Here is a 17,192-nt window from a genome sequence, read left to right as displayed (position 1 = left end):
ACTTCCGCGGCCTCCTTCAGGCAGACCTAGCAGCTGCGACAACCCTTCCTGCAGACTTAAAGCAATTATTTTCTTGCCTGATGACACCGGCTGAATTTGAATTATGGCTTGCTGCATTTAGGCAAGCCCTGCGGGAAGAGCTGCCGCACCTGCCACTCCCAGCAATTGATGAGGGAGGTAATCCCCTTACTGTTGAATTGCTGGGAGGAGAAAGTTCCTTCGAGTCCCCTCAAGTTCAGGCACTGCTCATTCCACCAGCAGTTTTGCCTAGGGTGCGAGACCTGGCCTGCAAAGCCTTTTTCACGATGCAGCCTCGTGCACCCCTGCCGCCGTTCACCCAGATTAGGCAAGGGGACACAGAATCATTTGTAGATTTCGTGGACAAGATGACTAGAGCTTTAGAAATACAAGTAACAGACGGGCTCGCCCGTAAGAGAATTTTGGAGGAGATTGTTTTTGCTAATGCTAATAATGTATGCAAACAAGCGATTTTAAGTCTCCCTCCAGAACCCCCACGGACTCTACAGGTGATGCTGCAAGTTTGCCAGCAAAAGGTCCCTTTCCTGCTTCAACATATGACCACCGCAAGCAAGCAGGGAACTCGGCAGGTGCATGCTGCGGAAGATGCGACTCTTCGTCGCCCACAAGCTCGCAAGCTGGCAGCGTCGAACCCAGCCAGAGCACGGGTCGAGTGCTACCTCTGCCATGAAAAAGGGCATTTTGTGAGCCAATGCCCGCATAACTTGCTGGCAAAGCCTCGGCCGCAGCAGGAGGACTCCGAACACAATTCAAAAAACTAGGGGGGGAGTGCGGGCCCACCCGGCATGATGACCCCAACAGGGTGGGCAGTGCAGAAGAGAAGGCAGTCAACGCCTTTGGGGGTCACTGGACCAAGACAACTATCTCGGACTGGCATTTCCTTTACCCTTCCCAGGAGGGAACTTTCCCGGACTTGACGTTAACATCATTTTGTAAACCTTACAGGTTGAGGCTCACTCACAGTGCGCACCTCAGAGATACCAGCTGGTACCCAGTTCGCGTGGATTGCGAAGACCTTCTGGACTGGCCGTTTCAAAGGAAAGGTAAGTTCATTGTTGTTGGGGACTGTAAATACACTCCGCAAGACATTGAGGTATACCCGGGGACCTATAAGGGTGACCCCAGGTTCCTCAATGTCTGGCTGCGTTCCACTCATCCCCCAGCTTTCCACCCAAAGGGACAAATAGTGGCCCAGGCAATTCCACACACCAGGCCAGATCAATATCAGGTTTACCCTGAGGAAAGGCCACTTTCAGTCAACGCAGTGCATCGGATCACAGAAGAAAAACCTATAATACAATGTACGATGTCCATTGGGGATGAGTCCGTTAATAAAGGTCTTCTTTTTGACACAGGAGCGGATGTCACGGTCATTCCCACCCGGGAGTGGCCGTCACATTGGGCCTTGGAGGACGCGCCGGCGAATATCTCCGGAGTAGGGGGTTTTCAATCGGCTAAGAGATCAGCGCGCATGGTGAAATTCACGGGGCCGAAAGGGCAATTGGCATATACGCGCCCTTTCGTTTGCAAATATGAACGGCCCCTGCTTGGTAGGGAGCTCATGTCTCAATGGGGGGTCACAATTAGTATCCCAGACCCCCCTCAGGTTTTTTGCCTAGCGGTCACTGAGGAGCGCCCAATCCTCAAACTGAATTGGAAAACGGATAATCCAGTGTGGGTTGACCAGTGGCCGCTATCCAAGGAGAAATTAAAGGCGCTCGAGGAGCTCGTGGAGGAGCAGTTACAGAAGGGTAATATCGTGGAAACGAATTCCCCCTGGAACTCGCCCGTCTTCGTCATTCGAAAGAGTGACGGAAGGCGCTGGCGCCTCCTTCACGACCTTCGACAAATTAATAACGTTATAGAGGACATGGGATCCCTCCAACCAGGAATGCCATCCCCTGCCATGCTGCCCCGAAATTGGAATCTGGCAGTTATTGATCTGAAGGATTGCTTCTTCCAAATTCCCCTACATCCGGATGACGCACCGCGTTTTGCCTTCTCGGTGCCTACCATCAACCGAGCGGCCCCAAGGAAGAGGTATCACTGGAGGGCTCTTCCCCAAGGTATGAAGAACTCCCCGGTGATGTGCCAGCTGTACGTCTCTTCCTTGCTGCGTCCTGTGCGCGCAGCCGCGGAGGAGGTTATCATCCACCATTACATGGATGATATCCTCATTTGCGCCCCAACAACAAGCGAACTGGATAGAGTCCTCACACGCGTAACAGATTTGTTAGTTGCTGCAGGGTTTGAGCTGCAAGCAGAGAAAATTCAGCGGATGCCACCCTGGAAATACCTGGGGCTGGAAATCGGACGGCGGACCATTGTTCCCCAAAAATTGGCTATCCGGACATCAGTCCGGACCCTTGCGGATGTCCATCGACTCTGCGGAGAGTTGAATTGGGTGAGGCCCTGGCTGGGTCTCTCCACGGAGGACCTGGCACCCCTCTTCGATTTATTGAAGGGGGGAGATGAGCTTAGCTCTCCCAGGGCGCTCACCGCGGAGGCAAGGAAAGCACTGGAGAAGGTACAACAGGCGTTGTCATCACGCCAGGCGCACAGATGTGACCCCGGCTTACCCTTTCGGTTTGTGGTGCTGGGTAAGCTCCCGCATCTTTTTGGGGTCATTTTTCAGTGGGATTCGAACACCACACAGCATGACACCAAGGGCCACGGGGGGAGAGATCCACTGCTGATCATAGAGTGGGTCTTTCTTAGCCACCACCGGCCCAAGAGACTTACGAGGCCACAAGAAATCATGGCTGAGCTGATCCGCAAGGCACGTACGCGCCTTTGCGAGTTGGCCGGTTGTGACTTTGAGTGCATCCATCTCCCCATCAAATTATCCTCGGGCCAGATCACCAAACCCATGTTGGAAACTCTGCTTCAAAATAACGAAGCTCTACAATTCGCTCTGGACTCTTTTACGGGCCAAATTTCAATTCATCGGCCGGCCCACAAATTGTTCAATCTGGATGGAAATTTTGAATTGGCATTGAGGAGTGTCCGAAGTGTAAAACCACTCCAGGCCTTGACCGTTTTTACAGACGCGTCCGGGGCTTCTCACAGGTCAGTGATGACCTGGGAGGATCCCGAAACTCAGCAGTGGGACAGTGATGTTGAAATCGTTGAGGGTTCGCCTCAAGTCGCTGAGTTGGCCGCAGTCGTCAGGGCATTAGAGAGATTTCCCGGACCGCTAAACATAGTTACCGACTCTGCCTATGTTACAGGGGTAGTGTCCAGAGCTGATCAGGCAGTATTACAGCAGGTTTCCAACGACGCGCTTTATGCGCAGCTCTCGAAGCTTATAAAGCTTGTGTCCCACCGAGAGCACCCCTTCTACGTGATGCACACAAGGTCGCACACCGATTTGCCAGGGTTTGTTGCAGAGGGCAACAGGAGAGCAGATGCTCTCGCTGCTCCTGTGACAAAGACCCCACTGCCTGACATATTTCAACAGGCACAGCTCAGCCATGCTTTGTTCCATCAAAATGCACCAGCCCTGGTCCGCCGATTTCGTATCACCCGGCAACAGGCCAGGGCGATTGTGGCTTCGTGCCCATCGTGTCAATCCCACTCCGTGCCGACCATGCACGCCGGAGTCAATCCCAGAGGGCTGGGAAGTTGTGAAATCTGGCAGACCGACGTCACCCATGTGGCGGCGTTCGGGAGGCTCCGGTACGTGCATGTGTCCGTTGATACCTTCTCGGGTGTAGTCTATGCCTCCGCACACGCAGGGGAGAAGGCCTCCCACGTCATCCAACACCTCATTCAGGCCTTCTCTTTCATGGGCATCCCCAAGGAAATTAAAACAGATAATGGCCCTGCGTATACTTCCAGGGAGCTTGCAGATTTCCTGCAGCAATGGGGAGTTGAGCATAAAACGGGCATCCCTCACTCCCCCACGGGTCAGGCCATTGTTGAAAGGACCCATCAGAACGTCAAACGGGTCCTTCAACAGCAAAGACCAGTCCTGAAGGTTGAAACTCCATCAATCAGATTGGCAAGGGCACTTTATGTGTTAAATTTCCTAAATTGTTCTTATGAAAAACCAGATCCGCCCGTTGTGCGGCATTTCAATAGCAACCGCGACTGGGACCTGAGTGAGCAGCATCCGCCGGTGACCGTAAGGTTTCCCGAAACAGGGAAAGTGGAGGGTCCACTGACGCTTTTGACGTGGGGGCGCGGGTACGCCTGCGTCTCCACTGATGCCGGGCCGAAGTGGATACCCTCCAGATGGGTAAAGCCTTATATCGAAAGAAAAACAAAAGTCCGAGAAAACGAAAAGCCTCAAGTCGCCTCCGCGGCTCTCCGCCGCAGAAGGCGTGAGTCCAGTGACTCAGAGGAAGAGGAGGAGCAGTCAGAAGGCTGGGAGGACCCCTTTTTCTGTGATTTCCCACTTTGTAACGATTTGTTTTTCTGAGTTTCTGTTTAGATCCGTCCAACCATGAGCGCCAAGACTGTCATCAGTTCAGCCGTCCTCTTCGCCAGTCTCCTGACCATCGCCCAGGCGTGGCTCGTCCCCCAGCCACAACAGAACGTCTGGGCTGTCTTGGCCAAATCACTGGGCCAAGACCACATATGTCTCAACCAAGCGAGTGCCGCGAATCCCATGGCATCCTGCCTCGTGGGGATCCCATTTAAAGATCGTGAGATGCCCAAGATGCTTCTAGGTTATGCTCAAAAACTTAGACAAGAAGCTGCTAAAATGGAGCATAACCTAAAGCATGCCCATTACATCGTCGCGTGGTACAATTATATTAAAAGTCTTCCAAAGTTAGAAAACGAGCCTCAGGAGCTGGAGCTTCTAGGTTCCGCCAGAGCCGAATCTTGTTTTCATATCCGCAACGACCACGTCCAGCGTCACCACCGTCATTTTGTCTCCTCCAAAGCCCATTTTAATACTCATTGGTGTAACGCTGTGTCCTTTAGTTATCCTCCAATCCCTCCCCAAAAATCAGCCCAAGTCTTTGCCCATCCCCGCCAGCTTCCTAGGGGAACATTCTTGATTTGCGGAGACCACGCATGGGCAGGTATCCCCTCTCACCTCTCCGGAGGCCCGTGCACCTTTGGGACCCTCGGATTGTTTTCACCCAACAAATCACAAATTTTGGATTGGGTTACACAAAATTCTACAAATGGTGCACATCTATTGGCACACTCTAGAAAGAAGAGAGAAGACTACTCTCTCAAAAAATTGGCAGACGATTGCGATGAGGAAATTATCCATTGGAGCAGATCTAAAGGCATCGCAATCACAGTATTTGCGCCGTGGGTCGCCATTGCTAAGACCCTCGGAGAATTAGGCCATTTGGAATGTTGGGTAGCTAAGCAATCCCGTTTGACTTCTAGGGCCCTATCAAACCTCCTGAAAGATGAGGAAATTACGAGGCAGGCAACCCTCCAGAATCGTGCAGCCATCGATTACCTCCTGCTCCTCCACGGTCACTCGTGTGAGGAGTTTGAGGGGCTCTGCTGCTTTAATTTGACATCTAGGGCCAAGGGGACTCGCGAGGCACTCAAACAAATGGAAAACATGATAGGAGACATCAAGCAAGAATACGGGGACTGGCTCAGTAATTTGTTCAAGGGATGGGGGATCTCGGGTTGGACGGGATCGATTCTTAGAACTGTTCTGTTAATTGTTTTTGTGCTTTTTGTTGCTATTGCCAGCCTTGGACTAATGAAAAAGATGTTGCAGAATTTGATTTCTTCCTCCACATCACCACTCAAAGCTGAAGTCCACCGAGTAGCCGTTGAAGTAGGCCCAGAAGTGTTCAAGGAGGAGGAGGAAAGCTTCGTTGATGAGGACGAGCAGGCTGAACAGCTTGAAATCATCGTGGAAGAAGTGCGCAGCTTTCCTCGAGAACAATGGCCTACTCAACAGCAGTGGTTTGCAGAATCATACCCACGTTCTGAACACCTGGTGGACCCCCCTCAATTCGGATATCTGAGATAGAACTCACAGGGTCAAAAATAAAAGAAAAGGGGGAGATGTGGTGGTGTGGATGGTTGGACTTTCCCCATTTCAGTATGTTAAACCTCAGTTGGACTCCACAAAGAAAGTTGGGACAGTGTAAGCAGGAACAAGCAGGTGCTGTGAAGGACTGTGACAAGGGAAAGAAGGATATAGGAAAGAGGGTTTTGAGGCAGAGAGAAGTTGAAAGATACATGGGTGGTTTACCAAGTAGGAAGGATTTAGATATGTGGAAAAGATGAAAGGCTGGTGGGTCCTATATTGTATGTTCTGCACAATGTTGTATGTTCTGTACACCCCCCCTTAATTGAAATTCATAAGTTCCCCTTGGTCACATGTTACCTTTTCCCCTCTTCCCGCCACTGTGTTATCCCTCCCCTATCCCCTAACTGGTTCAAGGCTTGCAACCCTTCCCCTTATCTCCCAAGTGTCAAGGTTCCATTGGTTGCCGCAAAGAGGGACTCCCATTTCTCCTCCCCTACCCCGAAAGCATATAAGCTGGTGCATTTCTTTGTTCGGGATCCAGTTCAGCCTGGTTCCACTTCGGTCTGGACAGTGCTATGTTGGATTAAAGTTGTGGTTTCTCTGGCTGGCTGGATCCTCCTTTCTCGCTCTTAGCGCGTCGCTTCAGTTATCCTACTGCCGTTCAGGTCTCTCCCAGGGTCAAGAACCCACAGGGCTGACCCCTTCGTTCCGCTGAGGGGCGGCTCGGATTCCGCTTGCTCCGGTGCCTGGGCTGGCTCGGGGTGAAGCCAAGGGGCTTAGTAGCGGCACCGCGACAGACTCTAATTCAGATGAGTGCTACACTATGCATATTTACATTAAGAGATTTACTATTATTCAGCTATATAAAAAGCTGGAAAATGTAGGACAGTGACCACATTAGTAGCATTGGTCTTTTTTCCAATTTGCAGCTATTATCCTCAACAGAATCTTTGTGATATCTAAGTTGGCACAGGCTGGCTGTATGCTCAAAGATTCAAAATAAACATTATGCCTCAGTGGAAGTAAATTTAAGCACTGTCTAGATCTGCCTAATTAAAATTGAGTTGAGAGCTTTGTGCATATTTCAGAAATGCAGTTGGATTAATTTTTGTATTATCCTACAGGAAAGGCATCTATGCTTTATGAATCAGTAACATTTCCAGACAAGCTGGAGGTCTGATGCAGGAAAGAGTCCACTACCCTGACCCAGAAGACCTAAAGCACTCTATGCTTTCAGTTCTTCATCCTTATCTGAAAGTTATTCTTCATTTTTCCCCCTTTACCAAGACACAGCGTAACAAAATAAAGATGTGAGTAAATATTCTATGACCCCAGTGTCACAGAACCACTCCCCAAGCAAAGCTGTGACATTTTTAACCTGACCTGTTTCCACCAGCACTTTAGCACCCTAAGAAGCTCAACTTTGAGAAAGCTAAAAAATAAGGACTATTGAAAAAAACATTTGTTAATTTATCCAAGGCGAGCACAAGTTCACTGGCACCCATTGTTTTGCCTTTCTGCTCCCTTTGTTTTTTCCTCTCAAGCTGGTAAATGAAACCTACCTAAGAGGAAATTATTCACACAAGCAGCTGGAAAGGCAGGACAGTAGACTTCCTACAGAAATACAATTTACCGCAGTAGCTACAATCACATCTGGTATTTCAAAGCCATTCCAGTGTCACCAGACCCTTAGACTACCATTGGCTCCACTGCTAATTGCATTGCAAAGTTACACCCTGAACCCCACGAGTCAGATGAAGATCATCTGGCTGCAGAGCCCAGGGAACAAACAGCAGATAGTTCCAGGGCCTGGTGATGAGCTCAAGACCTTCTGACCTCTTTACCTGGGTCAGGCACTTCAAAGCGGAATTAGAGCACAGGACTCAGCGTGACACAAATCCCAGTTTGTCTGCCTGACATCCTCACAGTCCACAGCAAACCAGGGAGCTCAGGCAATGAGCAGACAATTAGGTGATGGAGAAAATGACTCAGAGAGCAAGATCCTGTCACTAAAAGGAGAGAGAACCACATTTGGCCAATATGTATAGTTTTGTATTCCACACCCACTTAAGAGTCACGAGAGGTTCAGAATTTGAGGCTGAAATAAGGTTCAAGTCATCTTTTTCTAGTGAGGAGAGAATTAATAAAAATCCATCAGGAAAACTCCAGATACACATTCTGAAATCTTTCTGACAGACTGCGTAAATAGGGATACTTATTCATAGATGACCTTTTAATATTAGGAACAGGCTTCTATCACATAAAGAGACCCACAGTTACTTAAAAGAATTAAAACCTCACCTAAGAGGCTGGAGATTGCTATATTACAGCTCAGTTGTGCTGGGGAAGGTCATTCCCAGCCCAGCACAGATGGAGTTGTAGGGCCAGGCAAAACACAGGCAGTTATTCTGGACAGAACACATCTTCCTACAAGAGGTCCACACAGACATCCTGACCTTGAGAGCCAGACATTCAAGTGACCTGTTAGGAAACTGGTAGCCTCAAGGAATAATTAACAATGTATTTCAAGCATCAACACTTTGGGTTTCTCAGGGAAGCAAGACAAGCTGCAGTACTGGAGAGCTGAGGTCTGTTTAAATATCATTCCCATGTCAAGGCAGCTCAGAGAGCATGTTTAACTATCCCATGGAATCCGTGGCAAAGTGATTTCCCCTCTGATATGAAGTAAACCATTGGTAGAGAAGGAACTGGAACCCAGGTGTCACTCTCCTGGGCTGTGCTCTGGGTCACAACATGAAATGGCTAAAGGTTACTTGGCTTTCCATGTCAAAGCCTCTGCCTCTGGCAACCAAATATTGCACTTATAGCTATGAGATATAACTTTCCTCACAATACCCATCCTCAAGAAACATCACTGCTGTAGGAAGCACTACAGCAGGAATTACTCTGACCAAATGTGCAATTACCAGTAGAATGTGAATAACAATACCTGTTTGTACATTCCTGTTATTTGTAACATCATGGTTCTAATGTTCATTAACAGGAAGAAGTTTTTAGGCTGAAGAGTGTTTTGAAGGCCTAACTGCTACAGCTGGACTTGCATCCACCCCAGAGGGGTTTTGTGATGGTACTGTAACGATCCCAGTAAAAAAAAATTACCATCCTACATTGCTTTGGGGTTCATGTTCTGGGATTTTTCTTTCAGTCATCTCAACTTCTCATCCAAAGAGGTTTCCAGTCTAAGCCCTGCATCTAATTGTCAGAAGTTCCTGACTCCCACAATTAAGTTCACAAGGACTCAATGCATGACTAATTAGAAAGTACAGGAAAATAGAATGAGGAGTTGGGAGAACACCAACCCCAAAGACAACTAACACAGAGGCAGGCTGACAACTGAGCTACTAGCATGGGAACAAGCTTCCCTTAACTCAGTTAGCAAAGCTTCTCAAAGCTTGGAGGACAATTTCTCCTTGGCAGGCAGCCCCTCCATTCTTATGCTTCCAGTAAGGCCCACTTCCCATTCATTGCCTTAACACAGCAGCAAGTTCAAAATGCATGCACTGAATGGGAATTCCAAGCTAAATTGTGAGGCTGTTGCAGTCTACACAATGCCAACAGACACTGCTGCCTGGATTTCAGTCACTAGCACATCAAAAGTTCAGCTCAAGTACACGCAAAGATAGACTGCAAGTGTCTTTGGTCTAATAACCAAGACCAAACTGAAGCCAACCAGAAGCTAGAATATTAATTTTAAAAAGAAAATACATAATTCCTCATGGAACAAGTATTCCATGGCTTCACTTTGAAGAATGTGAATAACTGTATTTTTTCCTCCAAATTTCTCCTCACCACCACCCCAAGCTTTTTACAGTGCTCAGGGCCTTATTTTTCTGGCAGAAAACATGTTCAGCAGTCCTCAGAGCCTCAGGAGCCCATCCCTGAGCCAGCCTGCATCCTAGATACCAAAGGCTGCATCAGCACTAAGGACTCCAGAAACTTCTCCCCTTGGAGAAATACAACTCTTATGACAAGTTAATTTTTAGAAAATTGATAGCAGATTCCCAAACAGCTCAATCACTTTTTGATCAAGGACAGGAAAAGACAACTGCAGAAACATGGTGTGTCCTGTATCAAGGAAACCTGTCAACTGTACAGCATCACATCAGTATGAGCTGCAATGTACCAACACCTGGAGCTGCAGCACGAACTTTCAAGGCTTATTTTTGACTCAGAAAAGTGCCAGAAGTCACTGGACAAAGCACACACTGGGAAGGCTGAAGAAGAGAAAGTGAGAATGGCCACACAGTGCCATTAATAGAAATTACCTTCCCACCATCTTGTCTTCTCCACACCTTCTCTGGGGCAGAGGCCAGAAAGCTTTGCTGTGATGGAGCTGCTGTTGCTTCACATAATTCAGGTGCTACCAAGATCCTCTGTTTCAGTGGCAAAAGGGCCACTGAACAACATAAAACCCCATCTATACCAGTCTGATTCAGTCCTTGAAAAATGCTTTGCACCCACATAGATCAGTGTCAGACTTGGAGCAAAAAACCTCAGTCCTATCATGGACCATACTAAATCCAGAAAAGTCCAGCTATCCCAACCTGAAACTGCACCCAGCAAGAGACTTCCCTCAAAAGTCCAACACTGTGGCTGGGGAAAGTTTTCCCACACAGATTTTCCCATCAGAAAGTGAAGCTGTTAGACATTTGCCAACAACAAAACTTCACCACTCAAGGGGAAGTTAAAACATACGAAGATTGCTTCAACGTGTGATATTTGAATGAGCACTTGAATTTTTCTTACACAACATCCACTGGTGATTTTTTTCCTCCCTTCAATTTTTTTACCTCCCCTTCTGCATTAAACTAGAGAGGGAGAGTCTCCCAGGGCAAGGTTCCATTGGACATAAAAAATAAATTTTAAAAAATCTACCAGCTTTCCCCAACATCATTGTTTAAATCAGGTTTATGTGGTTTTACACAACACTTTATAGACTTGGAGAGCGACACATTCCCCTGACAAAGCATCAGCTATCCAGGCCACTGAGGCATGGGAAAACTGTGCAAGAGTGAGAACTGGGGAAGGTCTTTGGTGAGCAGAGTCCCCACTCATGTAAGCGTGGTAGCTCTGAACAAAGATCTGCAGGCTAATAGATATGTAAGACAAATGACATGTGGTTCTCATTGCGGCTCATGCTTTGGGAAGGGGGTACCTTGGAAGAGATCCAGCTGGGATAGGTTTATCCCATTACTCTCCTATAATTTTCTGCCTTTGACAAAGGCAGAAAACTCTTTGACAGTTGCTGTAGTTTAACATCACACCCCCTGCAGCCCCAGGGCTGTCTGACAGCGCGGCGGACACAGCCACCTCCCCCCAGGGGAAATCCGCACCATATGGGAGCCCCATGCGAGGCACAGGGCTGCTGCCCGCCCCTCCGACACGGAAACCCACGGTGTCCGTGCCTTTTGCCAGTCCCCAGGCCAAATAAGCACTGCTAACAGAGGCTCTCCTCCACAGCAGCACAACTCACGCAGACTAGGTATTAGCAAGGGAGCAGGGAAAGAGGTAGAGACAGGATGGACGAGCTCTGAATATTAAATCTCAAGTCCCCATTTAAGGGAATGACTGGGGGGAAAAAGAAAAGAAAAGAAAAGAAAAAAGTGAAATTCAAGAACAACTGGAATCAGGTTAAGCCACTCTCTTGCTTTATACAGTGCAGCTCATTCATCTGAACAGCTGTTTCACCTCTAGAGAAATACCCAGAGAAAACAGAGGGGAGGGGGAGAAGCCTAAATTGTTTGCTCTACTGAAGCAGTAAGATACAGTAAATCAAACCTGATTTATATTAACTTTATAAGAAATTGGAGTGGGGTGGGGGGAGAGGAGAAGAGTGGGAGGTTTGGTTTTAAACAGCTACTTGGAAGTTGCAGCTCTTGAAGAGAGATGTGTAATTAAGGGCTTTCCTTTGTTGAGCTGAACAAGTTTCCCCTCGCAGCCGAGGGCTATAACAGTTCCCTCTGCCGGCATCCCCGGTGTCCCGGCTCGGGAGGTTTTCCTGCTCCGGCTGCGCACTGCGCAGGGACACGCAGAGCGGCAAGGTCCCTTCCCTTCCCTCCCCGACGGGCCGGGCGCGGCAGGGGGAGACTCTGCGGGTGTCATTTACCCAAGCCCAGCTCCTCGATTCCCCAGCCGCTCCCGGGAGGCGGACGCTGCTGCGGGCAGGTAGGGAGCGCCCCGCACCCCACTGAGGATGCGGGCAGCAGCCCAGCGTGCCCTGCACCCTCCAGGGACCGCTGCCCGCGGCTCTGCCGTGCCCGTTCGTGCTCCCGGAGCCACCGGCGGGGCGCAGCCTCCTCGCCCGGAGGCAGACCCGGTCCTACTCACCGGCGACTGGCGAAGCCGCTGCCCGGCGAGCCGGAGCTCTGCTCCGGGTAGTTGTGCTGCAGGGTTGATGCTGGGAATTGATAGAGGAAGCCCGTGCCCAGCGCGCATCCATGCAGGCAGCAGCACCAGGACAAGAAAAGAGCGAGCTGCATTTTTGCTAGAACGGGCTTTTCCTGCCCCCTCTCCCCCTTACACCGCGCGGCAGGCACGGGGCCGCACCGTGCTCCCCCGGCCGGGGTCACGGCGGGATCCCACGGCACGGAGGAGCCCCGGGAGCGGGGAGCACGGGGTGCCGGGCACACGGGGATGGCTGTTCCGGCTGCCAGAGGGAAGCCCCGACCCTCGGCAAGCCGAGCCCCGGCGGCGGCGGCTGCTGCCCGCGCAGGGGGTCCGGGGCCAGCGCGGCTCGATGCTCCCAGGGCGCACACTCAGCCCCGGATGCCTTTTCAAATTTGGCGAGGTTGGCCCGACTCCGTCAAAGGGGGCGTGGGGCTCCGGCGTTAACCCTTGCCAGGCCCGGCGCGGACCCCGCTGCCGGGGGCGGGCGCCCGGCCCGGGGCACACGAGGCGCGCTCCCGCTGGACACGGAACGCGCGGGGCTGCGTCTCGGCCCCGGCACTGCCGGCAGCACCCGCGGGCAGGCAGCGCCCGGGGAGCCCCGGTCCCCACCCAAACCAAGGCATCACCGACACTCAGCAGAAGCCCGTGTGTCTCCCCGGTTAACCGAGGGACAGGGGGAAGGGAACGCGCTGCCCAACAGTGCAGCCCAAACACCCCAAAGCTGGTGCCTGCTGCCATGTTCACAGATAACTTCTGCTGAAGTCAGATAAAATAGAAAATAAATAATTTAAAGACATTTCATTCACAAAGTAAGCAGTGAGAAAGTGATCTCTGCTTTCATCGTGTGTATCCTGCTCATGCTGGCATCATTCAGATGATTAGATTCACTAACAGGGGTTAGTGGTGAACATGGCAGTGTGAGGTTGACTGTTGGACTCAATGATCTTTGAGATCTTTTCCAACCTTCATGATTCATTGATTCACACACAAGCACTCCCTTTGCTACCACTTCCCACAGGCCCCCTTGGTTTACCATCACCCAGGATGGCCCTGAGCTTGAAGAATTGCACAGTCGACCCAGGAGGGAGGAACATTTTTGCAGTTGTTGAAGGATGTGGGTGTTTCACAATAGTAACACCCCAAGAAGGAAGGCAGCAGCAAGGCTCTCTCTCTGTACAGCAGCTGGGTCTGTGTTTAAAACCCTTGTACATCCCCCATTTAGCAACAGTGTCAAGACCCCATTCACTGGTTCAGTGCCCCCAGCTCCAGAGGAACCTGGGCTGTTGGCAGCTCCCTAACTGGGCAAGCAAGTTCTCTGCACCAAACACCTCAAGGAGGGATTTAATTTTTAAGATGACACAACTGTCTTTCTAACTTTTTTACCCTCAGATCCTGCAAGCTCTCAACACCCCCTCTGCACCTTCTCTGTGCAGTCAACCAAAGACAGCCCTGATGTACCCCTGGAAGCAGATCTCCTGCTGGGGTGTTCTAGGGGCCCAGGGCCTCCCTGTGGGGCTCTGCAAAGGCAGAGACCCTCTTCCCTCGAGGGTAATACAATCCCTGCAAGATGCTGCAGCTGAAAAATGTTCCCTACCAGACACTGGGAAAATCCAGTATCTTGTATCTGGCATTTGCCCCCAGCCACAGGTGAGCAGCTGCCCCTTCCCCCACGGTGCCCACCTCCAGAGCCTGCACACAGAGATAAATAGCCCCTGGCTGGAGCCTGTAACCAGACAAGTTTAGACTGCAAATGAGGCACCAGGTTTTTAAACAGCCGCTGTCATTAATCACTGAAGCAAATCACACAAGGAGGCAGAGATGCAATTTGCACTGCAGCTCAGCACAGCCTCCCCGGGCTGCCCCAGAGCCAGAGCTGGGGCAGGCAGTGAATCAGCCTCTCTGAGCCCAAAGGGACCTAAAAGTTCTGTTCCAGCAACATTGGACGGCCAAGCTCACTCAGAAACAGACACTATTTATTTACAGAAAGCCCTCAGTGCCTGAAGCTGGGACGTAACAGGGCCCTCTGTCCCCAGCCCTGGGGTTCAGGGCAGCCTGAGCACTCTTCCCTTTATACTTCCTTCACCTCCAGCAAGGGGAACACTTTCCCTTCCCTCCTCTCACCCCCAAGAAAGCACACAGCTCCCAGAAATTCATCCTAGGATGTTCACCCTTTGAGACATGCTGCCCAGAGTCAGTCCTCAGGAAACCTCTGCTCAGCCTGACAGGGTAACAAAAGAAGAGACTTACTCTGCTGTTCCCTCTAAGCTGGACTACAAACCACTCCAAATTCAGCCTTCACCTAGGAAAGGAGTCAGGGACAGCAGAACACTGAGCAGTTCTCTAAGACCCCCCTTCCCCTGAATCTGGGTGCTCATCCTCAGCTCTGTGTGCACACAGTGGGTGCAGCTGGACCTCCACCCAGCAGTTTGTTGCAGCACCAGGCTGAGTGCTGAGGGCAGGGTTCAGCCTCTTGCCCCAATCGCATCTGCCTCTCCTGACAGGCTCAAATCGATCATTTATCAATATTTAACCACACTGAACAGCACCAGTGGCTTTCTGACCCATTCTCCTGGCCTGGGTTAGACCCTCCAGAAGCTCTTTGTAGTCTTCAAGTCTTAACTTTCCAAAAATATTTTATTTTTGGCTGCATGGAGAATTTGCTGCTTCAGCCTTTCCTGATTTTGCAAGACCCTAGAAGATCTTAAACACAGGTGATTAGACAAGACATGATTCTGGCAAATTATTAGAGACATCTGTAGGAAGCGAATGGTCTTCCTATTTCATGAACTGAGAGAATGGAGACCAGAGGTCAAATGACTTTGCTCAAGACTGCAAAGAGCTAAAGGCAGAGCCAGAAACAGAGCTCAGATCTCCAGACTCCCATTACTTCTGCTGTGTCCCTAATGCACACTTGCTTCTAGTCTGTATGCCTGATTTAAAATGAAAATGAAGAATTGACTTCCAAGCTGTTTCTGGAAAGAGAGAAGAAAGGGTGATATTGTCTACTGTAAGGGGAGAATTAAAGATGACATTTCATTTTAGTCCTTTGGATATGCGTAATATAATCAAACAAAATAGCAGTAATAAATGAATATTTTTTCTCCCCACGGTGCTTACGAGTGCAACATATTCTAACAATTTCTCAAAACTATGTTGATAAATTGGAAACACAGTGATGGAGGTAACAAAGACAGCCAACAAAAATATAATCCCTTCAATTTATCAGAGGGACTGGCTTTGAGAAGAAAACTCTTGAAATCTGAACAGTCCTATTCTTATAAACCAGACGTAATATATTTAAAATAGAAAGCTACGCTCTGTATGCCTGTTAATTAAAGATTTGCCCAGGCAAGCAGGGCTGAATAAATTATTTGGATGCATTTCACCAATTCAGTTCAAGATGGAAGGGGCAGATGCACACTGGAAGGCCACAATGCAGAGCAGCACTGGGGGAAATAAATAAAGAGGTAAGGGACAGGTTTTCATTTACCAGCCCTGTGAACTCTGCTGTATAAAGAAGAAATCCTTGGAGGTCTGTCCTCCTGCACTCTGCTCACCTGCTATGCAAATGCCAGCCTTTACACTGTCATGTCAGAAGGATAATCAATGGGACATAAATCATGTGGGCACAATGGAGTGTGTTTCAGCTTCCCAGTCCATTGGGCAAACTGAAACTTAAGACATCAGGAACTGTTCTGAGAAAATATCTATAATTTCCATACCCATACAAATCCTGCATGCAAGCCAACCAACAAATGAAGTGGTGGAAAATACAGACAATAAAAGGAATAATCAAAGTTTAGTCTGATTTTTGTTCAGTTGAAAGGGGAAAACTTTCAAAAAATGAGACAGCAAAAGAGGGATCTGTGGCACAAAAAGATAGAAAAGCACTGTCGTATCTGGATGCAGACTGCAGGTCCACAGCCAAAATGCCATCTCAACTCTTCAGCACTACTTAAGAGTGTTACAAAAGTCAGTAAATTAGCTGAAAAAGAAGTCACAATGGTGTTAGAATCCTGGCAAACAAATTTTGAAAGGCCAATCCCTAGGATTTTTCAAGTGCACTTTTCATGTGCATACTAAGAAGAGACCAAAGGAAAAGCAGCTTTGTTCTGGTTGATAAAACCTTGAGGAGCTTTAGAATTATGAAGTGTCCTTTTGAAGCTAGAATGAAGTAATTGATAAGATCATCTAAACCCAAAAATAATTTAGATAAACCCCTTCTTGCTTCCCAAACTGCCTAGATCATTGTGATATCCAAAGCATTCAAGAAACCTTGGAAAATTGAAAGAGATGGATAAGAGGTTAGTAACAGTAAGAGTTCAAGACCTCTATTACAAATTAAATTATAAGATTACTAAGGTTATTGTAACACATCTATTATGAGGAGTCAAACCAAACATGAGCCAGACTGAAAATTTTATGGGACTGTGGAGGTTTTTCTTTTAAGCTAGTAGGGAGCTATTGTATGGACATTTCTTACAACTGACCGGGAATAAATCAATCACAACTCAAAATGGAATAGAATTTTTAAAAGTCTGACTTACACCAGCAGTTTAGCATACAGCAAACATGACAGACAGCATTATTATGTGAAGCACGAGAGATGAGTCAGAAGTCATGAATGGCAAAATTCATTGACCATAGATGAGAACTTTGCCTGAGTGAAGCACTTGTGTGGGTATTATAAAGTAATGCAAGGGATAAAATAACTCAGATTGAAGCATAATTCAGCAGATGGAAAATGTGATGACTCAAGTGATCAGCAAGACAATGCCTATGT

At 48.9% G+C, this 17,192-nt stretch overlaps 1 protein-coding gene across 6 annotated transcripts in view; it reads right to left on the bottom strand.

The window, feature by feature from the left end:
• Window positions 1-12,998, bottom strand: part of COL26A1 (collagen type XXVI alpha 1 chain) — a 177,729-nt gene extending 164,731 nt beyond the window's left edge. For 2 of the 6 annotated variants that reach the window (XM_063402454.1, XM_063402455.1), the window contains exon 1: window positions 12,350-12,984. In XM_063402454.1, coding sequence (XP_063258524.1) covers window positions 12,350-12,501 — 152 coding nt within the window. In that variant the 5' untranslated portion in view covers window positions 12,502-12,984. Of the gene's footprint in view, window positions 1-12,349 lie in introns of all 6 variants that reach the window. The other 4 variants (XM_063402450.1, XM_063402449.1, XM_063402453.1 and 1 more) reach the window with 4 other exon arrangements.
• Between the last annotated feature and the right edge of the window lie 4,194 nt (window positions 12,999-17,192).

Source organism: Prinia subflava, chromosome 8 (genome assembly GCF_021018805.1).
Source record: "Prinia subflava isolate CZ2003 ecotype Zambia chromosome 8, Cam_Psub_1.2, whole genome shotgun sequence".
NCBI classification, from domain to species: domain Eukaryota; kingdom Metazoa; phylum Chordata; class Aves; order Passeriformes; family Cisticolidae; genus Prinia; species Prinia subflava.
Note: the sequence above shows the minus strand (reverse complement) of the source record. Positions and strands in the feature narration are given on the sequence as shown.